We start from the raw sequence: 21,010 nt of genomic DNA, 5'->3' as shown, positions 1-21,010 counted from the left end.
TGCATACTTCTTAATATCCCTATATTCGTGACGTCTAATTAAAAAATATTATATCTCCAAGGTCCGGATCTGACACATATTATACTATCTCTACGTCACAACATTGTAATTATAACTGAATCTTGGGTTGGGCATAGGAGGGCATGTGGACTTATAACCTCTTTTGTTCTATCAAGCTAATTATAATTAGGGTTGTACGTATCAACAAATCAGCTACATTCATCGCAAGCACGTATTTAAGACTAAAGGAAACTTTATTTACAGATTAATTGTATGATTTCTTTTAACTATTGTATCAGCCTCAGTTTGGTGCAGTTCGGTGCAGTTCGACGTGGATTTTTCTTTAATAATAACTGGTAAGCTGGAAACAAGTAAATTGAAAATTTTGCTGAGCGAAAGTTGCTCTATTGCCTGAGAGAGAGGATAATAAATAGCACTCCCTCCATCCTAAATTATAGATCGTTTTAGCTTTATTAGATTTATATATTTTATTATGCACTTAGATATACCCTATGTCTAGATGCATAATAATATCTATGCATGTAGAAAAAACCAAAACGACCTATAATTTGCGTAGGCTAAATTGGAATCGTAGAACACTCACATAGACTAAATTGGAACCGTAGAACACTCAAACTAGTTCCATTGTCATCTAGTCCGGTTAGGATACCTGGCTTTCACCCAGGCGACACCCGGGTTCAAATCCCGGCAATGGAAATTTTTTGTCTTGTTTTTGTACGTGGCAATGAATGAACACTTTTTAGTGTGTTTTTTTACGTAATCTTTTTTCTTTTAGCTAATGAGATTCATTACGCTGGTACGTACTCCACCTCTGACCGTTTTCTAGATAACAAGATCGATGCAGGCATGCAGCAACAACCCAACAGCTGAGCTGACCATCCCAACGCGGGCCTGAGAAGAATCTGCAAGCTCAAGCTATAAGACCCAACTCCAGCTACAGATCATCTCTGTATTGTTGGTTCCTCGGACTAAACAATTATGAACAAGTTGAAAGGCTAGAAAAATATACATACATACATACATACATATATATATATATATATATATATGTTTTTTTTAAGAAAGTGATTTTTCCACTCTTCGATTTTTCTGAGAATTTTTGAGCTACATGGGCTGTTTTCAAATTTAGGCCGACACGCAGCTAAGTAAATTAGCCCGCAAAGTCCCGTGTTCTTCTGGGCCGGCCAACCTGGTTAGCCAGGTCGGCCCATGGCCCGCCCCACCCACGCATCCGCACGCCGACCGAGCCGAACCACCCACGACAACGAACAGCTGCTCTTCTTCCTCCTCGCGCCGTCCTCCTCCCTCTCCAAATCTGCTCCTTCTCGGAGGGGAGGACGCCCATCCGGTCTCGGAATCGATCTGTTTCCTCGGTAAGGCTCCCCGCCACGCTTCGGTGGATCTTTTTTCCTTCGTCTACAGGTCAACGAGTCATCTTCTATAGGATTTATTTAGTAAGTAGGATCTCTTGATAATCTTTTGCAGCTGCCGCGAGCGACGAATCCAATCTAAATCTTTCCTCCTGTCCACCAGTTCGTTCCGGATTCGGTTGCTTCATGGCGGGTTCTTGCTAATCCGATCCGTACCTCTGTCCGCGTCCCTGGTTCGGCCGATTAAAATATTCGTCGTCTTCGTCTCCGGCGGCGCAAGATCGATTGGTTGAATTGCTCCTCTCCGGTGCGCGGTGCGGCCAATTTTGCAGCTTGCGAGGGGAAAAAAGGATAGAATCTGAGAAGTTCCTGGATATAGCGAGTGGTTGTGGTGTTGTTTCTGGCAGGGAGACGATGGAGTCTGGGAGGAAGCCTCGGAGCCTGGTGGACCTCTGCGTCCAGAAGGTCATCGACAACCTCCGCTACGTGGGCCACGTCGACGGCATCGAGACGGAGCTGCTCAAGCGCATCCTGCCGCACTGCACGCTGGAGCAGCTCACCCGTATCGAGAACCGCACACAGGTCGGTAGATAGCCCTGCAATGTTCTCAAATCTTTTTCTTGGGAATTCGACTGTGATTGTGTGTGGCTGGGTTTGTTGGAACAGATGGATCTTAGCCCGATAACCGATCCTCTGTGGAGGCGGTTCTATCAGAAGGAATTTGGCGAGGACCATACCAACCTAGTTATCAAGAGAATGAAGGAGGCAAAAGGAAAAGCGCGTTACACATGGAAGGAGCTCTTCAAGGTAAAACACTGTTCTTTCTTCATTTGCTCGCACTTTTCATTGCCTTGGAGGACCTGAAAATGGTCAGCAAGGGAACTAGAATTAGGAAACAGATGTGTGAAGGTGCCCATACTCTTTTTAGTAAAGGTTATCAATACATGGCAACATATTTGCTCAAAAGAGGAAAAACTGGGTGAAGCTTAGAAGCTACACTGGGGGTTTTATCTGTTAAAATGGATTGCCTTCATCCTGTAGTTACTTGTACCTGTAACTTTGCAGGCAAAAACAGAGAGGCAAAAGGAAGTTGAAGACAGAATGCTCGAGAAAATCACAAAGAAGTTCCAGGCAGAGAAAGCTGGTAAATAGATTTCTTATCATGGTTTTAAATTCAGTTGTGCTTGACCAACTCAGCCCAGTTTGAATTGGAGAATACACATTGCACATGGCAGTCTTGACTTTTTATAGTCTTTAGCCCATTGTCAGTACCATAAAAGTATCACTTATACTTTCATCTAAATTTTATGCAGAGAAACAAAGCAAACAAATTAAACTTTGTTCAAAGGTGCCTCCAAGCAGCAAAAGAAGTTTCTTTGGAGGTGATTTCCTGTTTCTGTTTCTGCTGAATTTTGGCCTGCAACTCTATATTCTTTCCAGTGTTAATCTAAGATCTATGTGTTTTTGCAGGTGGTGGACCTAGCAGTCTATCCAATTCCAACTACAAGAGTCCTATACTGAAAAAAGCCAGGATGGAGGCTAACAGGTAATTGTTACTCTTGAAATTACGATCATAAATTGAAATTGCTATTTCTGAATCTGTCTAATTCTGATTTGCAGTCGAGCAAGATTGCAATCTGCTATCCAAAAGAACACTTTTCAGAGGTTTGTTCCATTACTGTCCCATTGCATTACATGAATGGTTTCAGAAAGTGCACTTCCAGGTCTGAAAAAATTGTAATTTTAACTTCTCATGTTACAGGTCATCTCAGCAAAGGACAACCTCTTTGAGTGGACAGCCAGTGAGAACAACGACCATTCATAGACCCAATTCAACCATCACCATCACCAAACCGATTGGTTCAAACAGGCAAATTCAGAACAGCAGACCCAAATTCTAGAGAGATTTGGCTATTAATGGCATGTTCAACTCCAGAGCTCTTGTGGCCTCTGCAGAAAGAATCTCTCCTTTATACAAGCTGTGTTACTTGCCATTTCATGAAGCTCTTGTGCCCTCAGAAATGGTGTCCAAGTTTTTGCAGAGCTGAGCACTTGCAGTTGTATCTTAAAGGTGCAGCCATTTGGCAAAAGAGAAATGCACCAGTTGTAACATATAAGGGCATTATCAATATTTGTAACAATCATTTTCTTATTAAAGAAAAAAGGCATGTTTCTTGGTTTCTCACTACCAGACTGGTTCATTAATTTTACAGAAAAAAAATCTAAAGTTGATCAACAAGAGGGAGAAGCCCTGACATTAGCCTTCATTTCCACATCCAATACACTGCAAAACTCTGATGCGTAAAATGTAACACAGCTCACTGAGCTAGGGGGCATTGAGCAAATAATCTGTAGAATGGTAAATTTATATTAAAGAAACAATTATAATTAGAATGTTACAACAGAAGAATAACAATGAAGAATAATTAGTTTTTACATGAGCAAAACTCATCTGATAAGAAAATATGGGTCAAAACTTGAGGCCATTTGGTCCTCTGGCTTATCTGGGCATCTTAACCTCTCATGTGATAGTTTTACAAGAACATAAAGGTTAGATATCAGAGGGTTCTTGAGGAATGGTTTGATAAACCCATCAAGGTTTGAAAATTCTTGCAAATAAGTTGCATGACTGTCCTGATGTTCCAGAGAACCTGATGGTGCAAGCACATACAAGCCTAACAGATCTGCATAAACTGATATGAACACATCCTTATGGTTACCTATGCCGCCAATCCAATCAATTTTCCCCTCTTTCTCAAGATAGCCACTAGTCAGCAATGTGAGTTGGCTCAAAAATCTCTCCCGCCAGTTCTGCAGGAACGATTCAGTTTTTCCTCCTGTTTCCATCTGATATTTGGACTGCAAAAGCTTCTGAATATTAAAACAGCAGATTTGGCATATCAACAGCTTTTCCTCATGATGGTTATCTATTTCTTTATCAAATATCTGACGGACCAAATCCTCACGGGAGTTCAGAGTGTTTCCAGTATCTAAGACTATCCTTAACAAATACTCGATGTATTTCAACCAGGGGCCAAACAAAGAAGTGAGATAATCAAAGCTCAATTCAATGACTCTATCAACTTGCAGTGGTGTGGAATCATCACAGAAGTTACTAGCTGAACCATTTGCGATTATGTTCTGAATGTTCTTTGCTAGGTTTTGTCTCAGATAGGCATCTTCATCCTCCAACAACTGAATGCATATGAACCATAAGTCAAGTATCTTGCATGCATAAATACTGATAAATTCAGAAACACTAGCTTCCATGCATTTCTTTTTGATATGGCCCTCATCACATTCAGAAGGGAAGCACAAGTTCGACACAGATGAAGCAACGAAGCTTGCTTCTTCAAGAAGACCAGAAGCAACAATTGCCTCAGCAGCAGCACGTCGAGCATTCACAGTTTCTGATGGCGCACTTTGGTTCTTGACGAGAGTAACAAAGAAGTTTACTCCAAGCATGGCATCAGACAATCTATTTCCTTCATTGATTCTGACAAAGGATGCAGAGAGCTCACTTGTCTTGAGTCCAACCATTGGAAGACCATTCCTGAGTAATTTAGCGAACCATTTCATGCACATACCCATGCAACATAGAATTATTTCTCTGGTTTTTGCATGTGACATGGTGCTGTTCAAATGAACTAATCTGTCCCAGAAGGATAAAATTGTTCCAGAATCTTCTCCATTGTTGAATGGGGATTCCATGTTCCACAAAAAGATGATCTTTAGATTATAGTAAAGGCACTTTGGGTGTTCTTCCGCAAATAACCGTTCCATTAACACAGGCTGCAGATTAGCTCCTGCCCATTGGCGCAAAATGTTTTTACTATGGCCATATCTGATTGATTTTGTGAGCTGAAGAATCCTCTTCAGCACTGTAATTCTAACATCGTACATAGGTTCAGTGAGACATGACATAATCTCCTTGTGTAGTTCAGGTAGGGAGACCTCCCCAGGCATCGCTGAAATGTTTGAAGTGTGTTCACCAAGTATTTGGAGCTGTACATCTTCCTCGGAAGCTTCATCATTTCTCTTAGAAAGACCAACACAGCTGAAAAATGATTCAGTTGCTTGTTGTTGAAGTTCAATCCGGGTTGGATCATGGAATGCATACCGGGTTGATACGGCACTGTTCAAGCACTGGGAGCTCAACTCTAACAGCAGTGTCTGGATGACTTCAGTATGTCTGCTTTTCCCTGTCCTTGCAACATCAAGCACGAGATCCAACACCCGCAAGTAAGATGTACTTACGACAGGGCATGAGCATAATTTGGTGCTGCCAAGCCAAGAACATCTTGACAGAACCTCAATTAGTTGGCCAATAATCTGATCTTTCTTGCTACTATCTGTCAGGCCTCTAAAGTTGTTATCCAGAAGAGAAGACAGCTGCAGCAAAAGGCCATGGATAGAATTGAATGAAAAGGACTTTGAAAACCGAAGTAAATTTCCATTTTCCATATTAGCTGATATGGGAGGGTCAGAAAGCTGAACACTTGGGGAAACTTCATGATTTACATTAGGCAAATTACCCAGTATATCACTAACAACTTGCTGCAGTCTCTCATTAGATACCAAACCAATTAACGCCCTTGATGCAAGGACACGAACCCTGTAGTTACTCTGGGTAGCGCATCTTTGGATGAAAGGCAAAAGCAAAAAAGGATCTAAAGAATCATCAGTTCCACAGCTTATAGGCGATGGCTTCAGCCTTGATAGAAGAATAAGAATAGGACACAAGCTAGGGTGTATGGCTTTCACAATATGTGACTCCAAATCGCTAGAAACTCCACCAGCTAGCAGCTCAGTTGCAATTCTCAGTTCACTAGAAAGGAAAGGATGAAGTGCTGGGTACCTACATAACAAAAGCACATTTCAATTAAACAGATGAATCCACCTACTGAATTGAAAAATAATCCGAGCACTTTGAATATAATTGTTTCACTAAAAACAAGCATGATAAAAAAAATAACTGAGATGATGCCAAATTCCTTTTCTCTTGATTCACTAATATACTCCATCCAGTTCAAGATACATGTCATTTGAGAGTTGTGCACAAGGATTGAGAAAGTGGATCAAATGTTGCCCTACATTTTACGTTGGAAAGAGACATGCCATTTGTTTGTGAGAGTGATAGCATTTATTTAGCAAGGGCAAGAAAGAAAGAAAATAGGGGAAAATGCCTAGAAAGATGGCATGTATTTTGAGAGAAGCTGGGAAGGCTAAAACATGTATTTAGTATCATGTAGACAAGACTGAAGTGTTGAACCAGCAAAAAGGTTACCCAACAAATAAAATTCATGTTTAACACAAATAAAAGTAATGCAGTATACATCAAATGACCACAATTGCTACATAGCAAACCATATTGAAATGTATTCAACTTGCCTGTGGAAGAATTCAAGGCCAGTTAATGACCGTCGTGCTGATTCACGTTTCTGCACATTCAAAAATCCAACCATGCGACGGACCAGTGCAGTGTATGCAAGGCAAGCTGCATTGCGCACTTCCCAGTAGGGAGATGAAAATGCGTGAATTGCAACTATTGTTGCCTCAGCACTGAAACCAGAAGTGTCGGTTGCCAAATTTGCATCATTAAAGGCAGCTCTAAGCACATTGAACACATGCACAGTGGGAACAACACCCTCATCTCGGCTTTTAGATAGATTCCCATTAGAATGTGCACTTGCGGTAGTTCCTGATTCCGATTCACATAGCTCTCCAACGCCATCTCTCGTTATTCCAGACTTCTGGTGGTTGTCTTTCTGAAAATTAGCTAAAGATGTCTTAGCAAATTCTATCAACCATTCTAGTGCCCTTGGAAGTAGCTTCTTTGGAGTTCCTTCCGGCTCTGCGAGGAACAGGGCAATAAATGCAGCAGGTATTCCTGCACTCCTTCTTAGCAAATCATCTACAGTTTGCCCTTTAGCAATTGTCCTATCCATTAGTAGCACCATCCACGATTCTGTCATTTGGCATAGCCTGTACATGAAGACACATAAAGATCCTCAGAAAGAAGGATACAAGTTATCAAAAGGTTACATTACACATAGTACACAACTGTATATCCTAGTTTAATTCAACTCAAGTACCACACACGCATGCAAATCTAGAATCAGGTTCAATAAAAATCACACTGAAATACTAATGTCTATTAAGCCATGGCTCCATTACCACAATATGTGATTCGTATCTGTTAGAAGGCAAAGTTTTCATTTGACAGTTCAGAATTTCAGCCTTCAGAATGTAGCAAATTTATTGGTGTCTAGGGTCAATGTATATATGCATCATCATATGACTAAATTTATTCATGAGATACGATTGTACCACAAGTGATGAAACATTTGGAGGTTTGCTAACAAAAACAGGGATTAAAAATTTTGAATGTAAACAAGAACTCTAGCTGGTTTAGGCACATGAAATCCCATTCTTTACATGAAGCGATTCAGCGAATGGCCTCAGTGAGCATTCAACATACCTTGAATCATTTGAGCAGAGGAGACGATTGCAAAGGGCAGTAAGCCCAGCCCTAGTCTTATCTATTGCACCATTATGCTTCATTTTAAGAAGAACTTGTAAAAAATGGTCACCCATTGTCTCCAGCTGCCCGACGTCAAGAATTTCTTCTGACATGCTTGTTTCCTCAGTACTGTCAAGCAAGCCATCCTGAGATGAATTTGAATGAGAACAGCCAGGCAATGGAATTTTCCTGATGATGGTACCAAAAAGTAGGCTAACCTGAAATGGCAAATGGAAAAGTTACATCATAGAAAAGACAATTAAACACAATAAGGGAACTGCATTGCAACTGTAATATGAAACTGAAATAAAGTATGCAACTTCTTGAAATAAGTTGTCAATCTAATGAATTAATAAAAATTGTAGCCTAAAGCTGGGCGAGAAAACCTTTCAATAAATGCAACATTCCAGTGGTCAGAAGCAATATTTTCTGAAAACCTCCCTACTAGAAAATAGGGGTTCATAACTTACTCAGATCACAATTATAGTATATCTGGTATATCTGTAGATCACAATTATAGTATATCTTTTTTTTTTCTCGAACACGAAGGAGAGCTGTCTATCTTTATATTATAGAGAAAGAAAAACGGTCCCTTACAATAGCAACCATATCTCCGCCATACCTCTAATAGGAGATATGATGAGGTTGCCAGAAAATTATGAGATAACCCACCTGAAAAGAAATAAATCAAACAACCAGACCTGGGCTAATTAAGCTAGCCCTTCAACACGACAAACCAACTCCTGAAGCTCTTGTGGAGTAAGAAAAATGAATCTGTTGGAAACTAAAGGAGAATATATGGTAAGGAATGAACTCATTACCTCTTTCATAGCAAGCCAACAACCAACCATAACAACCTGATCGGCTGGTTTGCCATTACTCCCTGGTTTTGCATTCTTCTCTTCTTTTTCTGAACCAGTAGTACGTTGATCCTCCTCATATATATCTGAGAGGAAGGAACCATCATCAATCATGTCATCCATATCGTATGGCATATACCATGCATCAGAAGAAACCACCCAGAGAGCCAGCGAAGTTACACGCATTATGAGTTGAAGCACCCTTTCTACCAGGCACCTCATTTCAGAAACGCCCGATTGCACTACCTCAGAGTTCCAATCCAGCTCATCGAATGTGTAGCGCAGGGTAAGAAGAACTCCATGAACAAAGCTTTTCTTGCATGCTTCAGAAAGATCCCGCTCACCCTCTTCGACAACAGTACAGAGCCATTGAATGAGAGCAGAAATATACTGTGCAACTGGGTTTTGACTAGTAACAGCTTTTGTATCTCCATTAGTAGATTGTGTGTAACATTCAAGGCAATCACTTTCTTTAGAAAACACAAGAATGAATCCAAGCTCCACAACATACTTCCTAAATATAAGACGGAAGGTCAACGCACCGGCATCACTTTCCCGGACTCGTGGGCTTAGCACAAGTGTTTTTGCCCATCTGATAACATCATTTATGGATAAACTAGAAGAAATTCCAGGAAGTGGTGTTGGAAACTGCAGCAGAATGCGAAAAGAGTTTTCCCTGAGCCTGTCCCAGCTATCAATTATAGATCCTACAAATGAAATTGTTGAATCTGGCAATATTATGCTGTCATTGTAAGGATAAAGATCGTTCTTCCCTTCAGAACGGCAAATAGGCCATACATCTAATAGTGTAAGAATAAGCTCCATTGCAATTGTTTTCCTTTCATAAGGGCCCGAGGGGTAACAAGAGTTAAACAGAAAGGAGCTCAGCCACTTCATGAATTGGAACAGATCTTCAGCCCTCTGGGTAACAGCAGCATTAGCAGCATCAACAGAATCAGCTCCTTTAACACTAGCTGTTGAAGATGGAATCCATGACCCCTGCTTTACCTGTCTGTCAAGTGCTGTTCGCACCCTAGCAAAAAACTTCCGAAATAAACTTGTCCATTTCATTTGAAATGCAGTTGAGCTACAACGCATATTCAATGGGACTGCCTCTTTAAGCAAGCTCAGTTCCAAGGAGGATGGAAGACTTGATGTCTTCGGATTTAGAAAGAGAGACTCAGCAGCATCTATACGGAGACTTTCATCATTGTGTGTCAGTGCCAAAGCAAACCAATTAACAGGCACTGTAACATTAATCCCTCTAACAGATATAACTGCAGCACCCCTGTCATCCTCTTTCTGAGGCTGTGACAATTTATCAGGATCCAAATCAATGTCCCCTTCAACAAGAGCTAGATTTCGAGAGACTTTGAGCAGTGAAACCAGTGCAGCTATACACTGATCATTCTTCAAAACAATATCTAGTTCAGTTGCCTTTGCGCTCGGGCCAACTGAGATGAACCCAAGCATTGTGAATATGCTATCTGTATCTACTTCAATAAGAGCAGGTAGAGCATAAGTATTCAAGTTGGAACGCAGTTTTGAATTTCCGGATACAAGTCCCCGCATCAAAGGAGGCAAGCACAAAACTCTGAAGGCATCGTACCCTTGATCGACACCGTCATCATTCCAGCATTCATCTCTTAATGTCTCCAGGAAGGATTTTAGAAATGTTGTCGCAGCACAACAAACATCATCCTCTATGTATGCATAAGCTGTTTCTGAAAGCAGGTTTGGTTTCAATCTTAGAAGAGATTTGGCACCCAATCGCTTTGTCAAAGAAGCCAAAGGTACATATCTCCCTTTACATCGCGGACCCAGGCGAAGTAAATCATTTGCAATATTGCTCAGGAACAATTTGTTGTTGTGTTCATAGTCTTCTAATGGAATACATGATTCAATGTCCAATAGGAGATCAAAGATTAAATGCACCTGTTTTACTGTCTGACTCAAAGGATCTTCCAGGTTGCGCCATATGATTCTCAATATACGGTTGATAACATTTATTGAGAAAGGCTTATAGTCCCCAGAGAAGTCAGTGAAATCAGCTAAAACAGAAGTCTTTATCTGCTGCAAACATATTTGTGTCACTGTAAGAGCATGAAAATTGAAGTGGCTATCAATTGGGTTCTCACAATGCTTGCAAAGCTCAGGTAAAATCCCATCATATAATACAGTCCATAAAGATCCACCGGAATGAAGTTGGCGTATGTTGAGTACTGTCCTTGGAATAGATGTCAAAATACCTCTTAGCAAACAGAGTCTACTCAAAACAGAAAGATGACTGATTTCTTCGCACAGATCAAAGTCAGAAAGCACATCACGCACAGATAGATCTTTTCTATCTTCATGATCTGCACAGATGCCATAAAGACCTTGAGAAATAAACCAGCAAATCTCCTCCGCACCCATGAAAACCTGAATTGCAGCACAGAAGCTCACTCCAGAGGCCACCAGGCAATCCCTTGAAAAGGCAGATGACTTGAGAACAGATAGTATTGTCCTAACAGAACTCTTGAAGACACTTGATGCTTTGTCGAGGCCAGTAAACTTAGATGGGTACCGCTGCAGCAAGTAGTACATGCAAGACATGGCCTCCTGGCACTGCTCCATGACGACTGGAGATGGCCGTGAACCTGCACCAATGTCTCTAGTCACTCCATCAAGCCCATCAACAACATCCAGTGCCATGATCTCTGCACACCTCTCTACCGCCTCATCCAAAAATCCCAACTTTGGGTACCCAATCAGCGACAAGGCTGCCCGAGATACCAAAAATCTCTTCTTTGCTTTACTACCAGAGCCACCATACTCCTCGCAGAGCAGGGCAAAGCACTCACTGATCACTGGGGAGAATTTCTTGCACTTAGCGAGCACCGATATGAGCGTCCGGTGGAGAGGGAGGGAGTTCTCAAGGAAGAGGATCTCCAGATAAAGTTTTGTAGCGGCAAGCACCGCATCATCAGGAGTCCCTGGAGCAGACAGAAACTGCACATATGCTGAGGCAAGGTCTTTGACTGCAACCACTTGTGAGTAGGTGGAGGTCAAGGAGATCAAGTTGTTCAATTGGACAAAGAAATTGGACGATGTGACATCAGCCTGCACGAGAGCTAGTGCCTCAAGGTAGTGCTTGGGGAACACAATTGAGGTGTAGGTGTACCGGTGCCGGTGCTGCAGTGACCGCCACTTTGCCGACATTCTTCCCCCAAATTAGCCCCTCTCTCAATCTGCAGGATAACAATGAACAAAAAAAAATTGAAGCTTCCAGCAAAATCAAATTGGACTATTAAAAAGGCATACAAAGAGAAGAGAAAGCCCATTGATTCACCTGAAATCAGTACAGCTCCACCAGAAACCTTCCTCCACGAATTGAAATAAAAGTAAAAGCTTGTCCCTCTACCAAAAATAAAAAATCTTCCTCCCTAACAAATCACAGCAAAGCTCATTCAGTTAATTTCCATCCGCGCAAACACAACAAAGAACTACTTGGGCTGAATTAGAACGCGCCTTCCACTGCTAGTACAATGAACAGTAATCAGATGTCTCAAGGGCAGGGAGAATCGGCAAGTGAATAACCTTTAGATTCCTGGTGGGCGGCGGCGCCCGGCGAGTGCAGCAGCTGGGGAACCCGATGAAGAGCAAGCGGGATCAGGCGGCCACCGAGCGCAGCAAGAGGCTACGCCGTGCGAGCTCCCCGCTGGCTGGCTGCTGCAGCGAGAGGAGGCGGGCGCGGGGGTTTAGGGTTTGGTCTTTGATTTCTCTCTCTCTCCCCCTCCCGAGGGTTTGCTGCTTCGATCTGACCAAAATGCCCCTTGCCTTGCCGCCCCCAACCCCCTGCTTGCTTTGAGATTCGCGGCGCGCACTCGAGGCCTCGCATCTCCTGCGGACTCGCCGGCGAACGCTTCCTTCTTTGGAGATGCCGCCCGCCACCGCGGCGGCGGCGCGCTGTCCCCTCCTCCGGCGGGCTCCGGCGGCACTCCGTGGCGCTCTATCCCGCTCAGGCATGGCGCGGCGTCTGGTGGCAGCGAGCGCTGGGGGCGGCGGGCGGGCGCCAGCGTACGGCGGGCTGCTGCTCGACGCCGGCGGCACGCTGCTGCAGGTAGCGCGGCCGGTTGCCGAGACCTACGCCTCCATCGGCCGCCGCTACGGTTAGTATGCCTCCAGAGGACCCATCTTTCTCGCACGTACCTCCCCTTCGATGTCCCTCCCCGCCATTTCGTCGAGCACTCGGTGTTCCTGACGTTGGTCGCTCTCCAGGTGTGACGAAGCCTGAGAAGGGCATCATGGAGGGGTTCAAGCGGGCCTTCTCGGCGCCATGGCCGAAGACGCTCAGGTACCAGGTAACGGACATTAGACGCACAGGAATTGCATTCGCAAGTTTGGAGAACTGTGGTTTCTGCTGCTCTCGAGGTGATGATGTGTTTGATTTGGAATGTAATTGCAGGGAGATGGGAGGCCATTCTGGAGAATTGTCGTAGCAGAAGCAACCAATTGCACTGATGATGATTATTTCGAAGAAGTGTATCAGGTATTACCCCAGTCTTGTTCTTGGTCTTCTGTGAATTGTGTGTAGTCTTATAATTTGTCGCTATGGCTGTTTGGATGAATGCTTTGTTTGTGAATGAATGTTTATTGGAGTATTTGAGTACGTATTCTGGTGTTCTGTATCTGCTTAAAGAAATCCGTGATCTCACATCCTATGACGATGAAGTTGAGCGAGTAATCAGTGTTCTGAATATGCTGTTAGTGAACAATAGCCCAGGCAAAATTCACTCTCAAATACCATTCGACTTTTCAGTTGAAGGAAACATTCCAATTTATTGATGTTGAATTTTCAAACACAGACTGTGTGTGGCTGATGAATGTATTATTCTATCTTTTAGTACTATGCCCATGGAGATGCTTGGTGTTTGCCTGATGGAGCAGACACAATACTTCGTGAGCTGAAGGATGCTGGAGGTCAAGCCCTTGTTCTGTTTTCAGCTGTTAATCTTCAATTCTCCAGTTGTTTACTGCAATTTAATTTCTAGTTTTCCACATCCAGCCCCTTATCTTATTCTACTCTATCAGCACAAATGGCTGACATTGATGTGTCTCAATTTCAGTTAAGCTAGCTGTTGTATCTAACTTTGATACAAGGCTAAGGAAATTGCTTAAGGACCTCAATGTCTCTGATATGTAAGTACCTACGAACACCATCTTATTCAGACTTCAGTTGGACTTGAGTATGATTTTTTTTACATATATACATGTATTATTATTTGCAAGTAATGGTTATATGTTAACAGATCTTGAGCTCTCCAGGTTTGATGCCATTGTGGTATCATCAGAGGTTGGGTACGAGAAACCTGCTCCAGAGATCTTCAAGATAGCATTAGGTAAAAAAAGTAGAATTTGGTCTGTTGAAAATTATGGAAATTTTCTGTAGAATGAAGAAATGTTCTTATTTTCTGTTATTCAGATCAAATTGGTGTGGACGCCAGCAAGGCAGTGCATGTAGGAGATGATGAAACTGCAGACAAGGCAGGTGCAAATGGTATAGGACTTGAGTGCTGGTATGCAGTCTCTTCTCCTTCGTGATTCCCTTGGCAATGCAGATATCATATTTCAACCATGTTAAGTGTTATTTTATAAAAAATAAAGTGTTAAATCTTTCATTTGTTTAAATGTGATTGACTGATTAGTTCGCTGATTACTATTGTCATTTTTTTTCCTGCTGCAACTACTTTAGGCTGTGGGGTGCTGATCTGAAGACATTTTCTGAGATTCGGTACCGGATTCTAACAGATGATCAATGAGTGCGGATTTGGCATGTTTGTGGCCACGTCACGGCAGCCCTTTTTTTTTCACCCCAAAATCGTCCATTGTTGACCTTTCCATTCTGCGTTCGATGAAAGTTTTTTTTTTATCTTGCCCCTACTTTGAAGTGCAATTGTATTTTTACCCCCATTTTTTGAACTTTGTGATTTTGCCCTCACCTATTCACAAGTCAATGCGATTTTGCCCTTGGTCTTTGCGTATTTGCCCCTGTTTTGACCATTGACTGGGGGTAAAATCGCATTGACTTGTGAATAGTTGGGTCAATGCGATTTTGCCCTTGGTCTTTGCGTATTTGCCCCTGTTTTGACCATTGACTGGGGGTAAAATCGTATTGACTTGTGAATAGTTGGGTAAAATCACAAAGTTGATAAAATGAGGGCAAAATCATATTTACACTTCAAAGCAGGGGTATGAACACAAATGCCCCTTCACGAAATAAGCTAATCGTATGAATAAAAGTACTGTTGACTGTCATACAGCGATGAAAAAATAGAGTTGATGAGCAAATGAGTGATGAGTCATCAGTCATGAGTTCTGGCTATGTAATTTGCAAGTAAATATTATTATTTTTAAGCATGAACCGGTGACACAAACATGTGAAATGCATGCAAAATACAGCTGCTGCGCGTTGAGCACATCGATCTTCATGCAGAAATGGCATCTACACGGAGCCTCCAGGCTCAAGATTATTATCACAAGACTTGCATATGCATTGACAGACTCCTGGTAACAAGTAGTCCGTATATCATATAAATAGACGTTGTGCAGCCGGGTGGAGGGATCAGAAGATGATGTCCTCGTCCCTGTCGCCGTTGTCGAGCATGCTGGCGGCGGTGTCCATGGAGACGCCGCGCTTGAGCATGACCTCGCCGGCGGCCTTCTCCTCGGCGTAGTGCGCGGCGGCCTCCTTCTGCTGCTCGAGCGCCCGCCGCTTGTTCGCCTGGATCTTCTTGAGGCGGAAGAACTCCTCCCGCTCGTGCTCGTCGAGCTCCCCCCGGATGTAGGTAATGGTGTTCTCCAGGCGCGGCTTCACCACGTTCTCCAGCGCGTTCACGCGCCGGTTGGTCGTCTTGATCGCCACGTCCAGCGTCAGGAACGACGTCTGCAGCGACGCCAGCTCCACCAGCACCTCCAGCGCCCGCGCGTGCGCCGCCCGGCACGCCGCCACCTGCTGCCCGCCGCCGGCGAGCCCCGCCAGCGACGCCACCGGCGACGACGACGACGCTCCTCCGGCAGCGCCGCCGTCAGATAGGTAGCTCTCGAAGCGGGGGAGGCGGACACCGGCAATGTTGTCCTGGTGCGCGCGGACGCGGAGCGCGGCGGGGCCGGAGACGGACTGCTGCACGGCGTGGCGGACCGGCGCGCCGGCGGCGTAGAGCGCCTCGGCGAGGGAGAGCGAGGCGGCGCGCATGGCATCGCCCATGGCGTCCTTGGCGGAGACGATGCGCTTCAGGATGGCGCGGAACTGGACGGTGAGCGCGTCCGACTTCTTCTTGAGCAGCGCGTGGCCGCGGGTGGCGCCGGCGAGGCGCGCCTTCACCACGCCCAGCGTCGTCACCGTCGGCACCACGTTCAGCCGCTGCCCCTGCCCCGCCATCCCGCCCGCGCCGCCGGACTAGTTGCTACCTAGGCTCGCCGGAGACGATCACACGCTTCTTTCTTAGAGGCTGCCTTGTGTCGTCCTCCATGTTCATCGTGCCCATATATGTGTACAGTCCTACGTGAGCGTTGCATGATTTGACTGTGTCGAGCGTGGCAGCGTGGCGTCGCGATGCTTCAGGAAAAACTGAAAGCGATGCCGATTCCTGGGCATACACGGGAACTTGAGTATTTGCAATGCTGAAATTGTTCTAAATTCATAAAATGGAACAAACAAAATCAAGGAGACGAGCTTTTTCATTTTTCATTACAAACAAGGGTCTCACAAGTCTCAACGCAACTTAAAATTTGCTTATCTGGGTGTTGCAAGGTGTGGTCACTTTACCTGTTCTTAAAAAAAAACTTGGTAAATCCGTGAATTTTTTCCATTATTAATCAGTAGAAATAAGTAATTCATCAATTTTTCTAGTCACAAATCGCAATCCAGTACAAACAAAAACATGCCTTACAGATGTTGCAGTGAGAGGCATGCAAGTTGGAACACACTTCCGGAAGCTGCACACCGCTGGCAATGGACAGTACCTGCCACTTAGCATTGCAAAGTGTATAGTAATAATTTAGTAGAACATCATCCAGGCATCATTTCAGCGAGATCGAACCAGCTATCAAGCCAGAAAAAAGCAGGCCATGACAGCGATCGGACCGCAATTCTGAAGCAACAAACATCAAATGAACATACAGCGAGATTTAAATCTATCACCATTAACATGTAAACCAGCGCAACATGTCACATAGAGAAGCTAACTAGCTACCACCTGGACGAACGCCGCAAAAACCAGTTTAAACTAGAACCGTCACGGGGTGCAGGGGGGGGAAGAGACCCAATTCCTTCTTGCATAAGTACATGGATCAAGGTCTGTTTATATGATATTGGTGGGTAGCATAAAATTGAAATATGCGCGGCGCAAGGGAGGTGGTTCTAGGCAAGATAGCGGTACATCTTCCTGTCCGTCTTGTCCCGCTCCAGGAACTCACGCTCAATGAGGGACTCGATCCGCTTCTTGATCACCACAGGGTTGGGCAGGAAACGGGGCTGCAGCTGCTTCGTCACCTCCGTCATGATGCTGTTGTGGTCCAGGACCCGCCTCGACTTCATGATCCGCACAATGGCCGCCTCAATCTGCGGCTTCCGGTCCTCCTCGACCCGCTGGCGGGTCTCCAGCTTCTCAGGGTCTGTCTCCTTCTGTGCCACCACAGTGCCAATCTTCACCTTGAACAGCTTGCTGGTGAACTTGTCATTCACAGAGAAGCTGTCGTCATCAGCAATGTCCCTGCTCATGGGCTCCTTCCGCAGGACTTGCTTACCCTTCACGAGAGCCAGTGACTGGAGGCATCGCTTCAGGTCAGCAGCTGGTATTGCTGTAGACTGCTCGATTTCACGGTAAGTCAGGACATCTGATGAGTTGAACAGCATGAGAACGCACATCTGGTAAGTTGAGACATTCAATTCATGCTTGCTGCCATTTCCAAATGTTGCTTTGATGTCAGCATTCCCCATGTTTGTTTGCCATGTGAGCCTCCTGCCATTGTGGGTGCCAAGGTAATAAGCCCGAAACCTCTCAGAGACAGCAACTATCTCAGGGGGCAGGTTGCAGGTGTTGCAGGGCTGTGTTGGCCATGAACCAGTGGTGAGTATCTGGACAGATATTGTGGGGTAATCTGCCAGATCTGAGGTAGACGCATAAAACCCTTGCGTAGTATCATGAGAGGTCTTCAAATCAGTGAACATGCCCTCCAACTTCGAGGTAAACTGGTATCCACATTCTGTCTTCAGCTTCACAAGCATGCTCCTCTCAGAATCATCAGAAGTAGCCTTACCAGAAAGAAGACGCTTTGCCAAGTGTTGCTTGTAATACTTCTCAAAGAGATCCTTTTCTTGCAAGTACCTAAACAGCATCATCACCTTGTCCAGGACAGTCTCAAGATCCTCCTCATTGGCCTCTTTCACCCCTTTCCGCAGTTTGTCATCAACAAACAGTGATATGAACTCAGGGGATCTGTTGTTCAAGTTGATGAAGTGCTCAAATGAGGAATTCAGAGCATTCATGAAACTCTTGTCACTGTTAAATGACACGTTGATGATATTGTCATACTTATCCTTCTCATTTAGAAGCCTCTGGACAAAATCAACAGGGTCCTTTAGTCTCTCTGGATCTGTTACCAGACTCTTTCCAGTATCCTTAATGTGAGACATCATCACAGATCTAATCGTTGTGAGCCCATCAGGTACATGATTAAATAAAGTGTACATCCTTGTCAGGTCTTCATACCTGTCTTCAACAAGCATATTCACAAGCCCTGAGTTCTCCATAAGAATCAACCTCTGCATGTGATTTGCTAGCATCTCTTTCACCACAACAGCAGTAATTTTTTCATTTGTTTTCACATCCATATATTGTGAAACACGCTCTGATTCTTCACTGAGGCGCCTCTCGGCAAGCTTCAGATAGTCACCACAAGAATAGCAATCAATGAATTGCTGCGACTCACCACTGTAGAAACTAGCAGACACCTCAAGAAATGGTCTTTCAAAATCATCCTGATAAACAGAAGACCCTAGATTCATCAACATTTTAGTTGTAGTCCTCATCAAGCATCTATTAATCACTTCACCGGTCCTTTCTCTATGTATGAGTTCAAGAAGTGTGTCAAGCAACCTCCCCTGAATCATTGGAGACCTAACTATGGTATCTCTCCAAAGCTCCAATCCAAGATCAAAGACAGGTGTCTTTTTATTAGTGGGAATGTAAGTCCTGTCCATGTACATCAGGATGTCTCTAATCATTGTCAATGCCTTGTTATGGTCATTCCATTTTCTCTCCAACTCTTCCAGGAACAAACCACCTTGAGCAGCCTCTACACATGTACGCATCTCTTCAAGATGCTCTTTCATGTTTTCTATGAGTTTGTCATAGAGCTTAGGACCAAATTTGTGCAGAACCATGTTATAAGCAGTCCTGTCATAATATAAGAAAAATATTATATTCACCATTAAAAGATATGTGATTTCCTACATATATTAACAACATGAGCAACAGAACAAGGATATCTTGAAAAATAAATATTTGCAGAGAACTAGCAGACTTGGGGTTGTCAGTCCTTGTTTCTTTCATGCAATTGCAATGTAATGTTTCTTGGTTTCATAAGCTAGATGCAATGTCCATACCAAGAACCCAGATCATGTGTACTTCTGCTACGTTTAAAAAAAATCTAGCAGCAGATTTTTAAACCGTAACTATTTGAAATAAACGCAGCAGCAGTAAAAAGCCCTGAGGAGAACAGGTTCTACAGACCAAACATACAGGAAATCATTTCTCTATTTAGACAGCAAACTTACAGTAGAATTTGAAATGTTTAGCCAAAGCTGTGTTCAATAACGTGCAAGGATGAATCAATCGCATGAACTTCCTAGAACAGGTACGTGAAGTATGATTATTTGTGAGTTGTGTAACAATTTTGCTCTATCCACAGATTTAAATATAACACCACTGATGTATTTGCACGCATTTTGGAAAGTTCAAAGGCTGCAACATGCTGAAACAAAGGCTTTAAAGTCGGCCATTAAATGGTAAAAATGGATCAGAGATACGGTAGTATAGGTACCACAGCTTACATATCCTATTCGCCAAAAAAAGAAAGAATTGCTAACGGGAGAAGATTTCAGAAATCAATGCCAACTATCCAAAAGCATCAACCTTTCCAAAACAAACAGACACGACCAGCTTACATATCCTATTAGCCAGCATGTATACGAAGTCATAAAGCCTAGTTTCCAAGAGGATTTAGCAAAGACTCTAGGCACTACACACCAGAACTCCTAGGCTCCTAGGCACCTACGTAGTGGTTAGCACTGGAAACAAAATACAAGTAGCACCTTGTAAGGCTGGAAATTAACAATAAATATTTACATTATAACAGCAAATCCAGCATATAACACCAAGCCATGCATGGATGGCAGGACGCCTAGCAGAGCATGGTGGAACACCATAGTGTACTCTCCAGGGTTCAGTAAACAAATTAATGACACAACCTGGCCACGTGGACACCCGGACATAACAGATGTATATAACTAGAAGGTAACAAGTTAGGAAGGACAGGAACACAAGCACGGATTGTAACGGAAGTAACACGAACAAGGGATCGTAACGCAAGCCCTCTAGACAATAAATAATATTAATGCAACTCTACATGGCAGTTCTCATCGGTTCAGCTCTAATGTATCCCAAAGGTTCAAAACGGGCGCATCTAGTTTCTACCAAAATTAAACAGCACACGCACATCCGTCTTCGAGCAAGCATGAATGAATCGATAAAATATCCTAATATCATAATGACAGAATACGGATATAGGACAAGCCTTCGAACAAGTAAAGACCACTAATAATCGAGATTAATCTGTTCAGAAACATTCACGCATATCATCATCTCACATGCAGACAAACAGGATCGACTATAAAAATAAATCAGGGATCGTCAATCAGCGCATCAATCAATCAATCGAAACCTTCGCCGCAATCCGATCCATCATCATCGATCATACAGCGGGGCCGACCTAATCGCCGGGGGAAACAAATCCGACGGAACAGGGGGGGGAACGAAAATTCCGGGGGGGGGGGGGGGGGGGGGGGGGGGGGGGGGGGGGGGACAACAAACACTTTGTTAAAGCTGAGGGCCCCCTCGGGGAGGGGGCTCCGCCTGTAGTTGTGAGAGTGCACGTGGAGCCGCTCAGAACCGTCGCGATCAAGTTGATGACAA

General features: G+C 43.9%; 5 protein-coding genes and 1 non-coding gene across 8 annotated transcripts; 3 read left to right on the top strand and 3 right to left on the bottom strand.

Moving 5' to 3' along the window:
- The first annotated feature begins 641 nt into the window (after positions 1-641).
- Positions 642-717, top strand: TRNAE-UUC. The gene has a single exon. It is a non-coding gene; the product is annotated as a tRNA-Glu (tRNA).
- Positions 718-1,240: 523 nt separating this feature from the next.
- Positions 1,241-3,579, top strand: LOC101777071. Of its 3 annotated transcripts, XM_012846658.2 has the most exons (9): positions 1,241-1,394; positions 1,555-1,705; positions 1,799-1,973; positions 2,058-2,198; positions 2,457-2,535; positions 2,705-2,773; positions 2,862-2,937; positions 3,012-3,056; positions 3,154-3,579. In XM_012846658.2, the coding sequence occupies exons 3-9, from the start codon at positions 1,806-1,808 to the stop codon at positions 3,290-3,292; spliced, it is 717 nt and encodes a 238-aa protein (XP_012702112.1). In that variant the 5' UTR covers positions 1,241-1,394; positions 1,555-1,705; positions 1,799-1,805; the 3' UTR covers positions 3,293-3,579. The 3 variants fall into 3 exon arrangements, with proteins under 3 accessions (XP_012702112.1, XP_004972745.1, XP_004972743.1); XM_004972688.3 differs by having other exon boundaries at positions 1,245-1,394; positions 1,507-1,973; XM_004972686.3 differs by having other exon boundaries at positions 1,313-1,475; positions 1,555-1,973.
- A 148-nt stretch (positions 3,580-3,727) lies between these two features.
- On the bottom strand, positions 3,728-12,530 carry LOC101776393 (thyroid adenoma-associated protein homolog). The gene is made up of 6 exons (XM_004972684.3): positions 12,354-12,530; positions 12,106-12,199; positions 8,736-12,004; positions 7,873-8,132; positions 6,783-7,376; positions 3,728-6,249 (listed from the first exon to the last, which is right to left on the bottom strand). Exons 3-6 carry the CDS (start codon positions 11,973-11,975, stop codon positions 3,840-3,842), a joined length of 6,504 nt encoding a protein of 2,167 aa, XP_004972741.1. The 5' UTR covers positions 11,976-12,004; positions 12,106-12,199; positions 12,354-12,530; the 3' UTR covers positions 3,728-3,839.
- A 90-nt stretch (positions 12,531-12,620) lies between these two features.
- Positions 12,621-15,190, top strand: LOC101775576 (haloacid dehalogenase-like hydrolase domain-containing protein 3). Its single transcript, XM_004972682.3, has 8 exons — positions 12,621-12,925; positions 13,035-13,117; positions 13,222-13,305; positions 13,661-13,736; positions 13,883-13,955; positions 14,082-14,155; positions 14,239-14,332; positions 14,509-15,190. The coding sequence occupies exons 1-8, from the start codon at positions 12,694-12,696 to the stop codon at positions 14,573-14,575; spliced, it is 783 nt and encodes a 260-aa protein (XP_004972739.1). The 5' UTR covers positions 12,621-12,693; the 3' UTR covers positions 14,576-15,190.
- Positions 15,191-15,251: 61 nt separating this feature from the next.
- LOC101775986 (V-type proton ATPase subunit D) lies at positions 15,252-16,482 on the bottom strand. Its single transcript, XM_012847075.3, has one exon. It carries the CDS (start codon positions 16,192-16,194, stop codon positions 15,379-15,381), a length of 816 nt encoding a protein of 271 aa, XP_012702529.1. The 5' UTR covers positions 16,195-16,482; the 3' UTR covers positions 15,252-15,378.
- Positions 16,483-16,768: 286 nt separating this feature from the next.
- LOC101764930 (cullin-3A) lies at positions 16,769-19,217 on the bottom strand (the record flags this gene model as incomplete). The annotated part of the gene is given in 1 exon segment (XM_004974340.2): positions 16,769-19,217. A coding segment is annotated over 1 exon segment (2,042 nt), but the record flags the coding sequence as incomplete, so codon positions are not given.
- Between the last annotated feature and the right edge of the window lie 1,793 nt (positions 19,218-21,010).

This window comes from Setaria italica, chromosome VI (genome assembly GCF_000263155.2).
Source record: "Setaria italica strain Yugu1 chromosome VI, Setaria_italica_v2.0, whole genome shotgun sequence".
NCBI lineage: Eukaryota > Viridiplantae > Streptophyta > Magnoliopsida > Poales > Poaceae > Setaria > Setaria italica.
The sequence above is the reverse complement of the archived record's forward strand: the minus strand, read 5'-3'. Positions and strand labels throughout refer to the sequence as shown.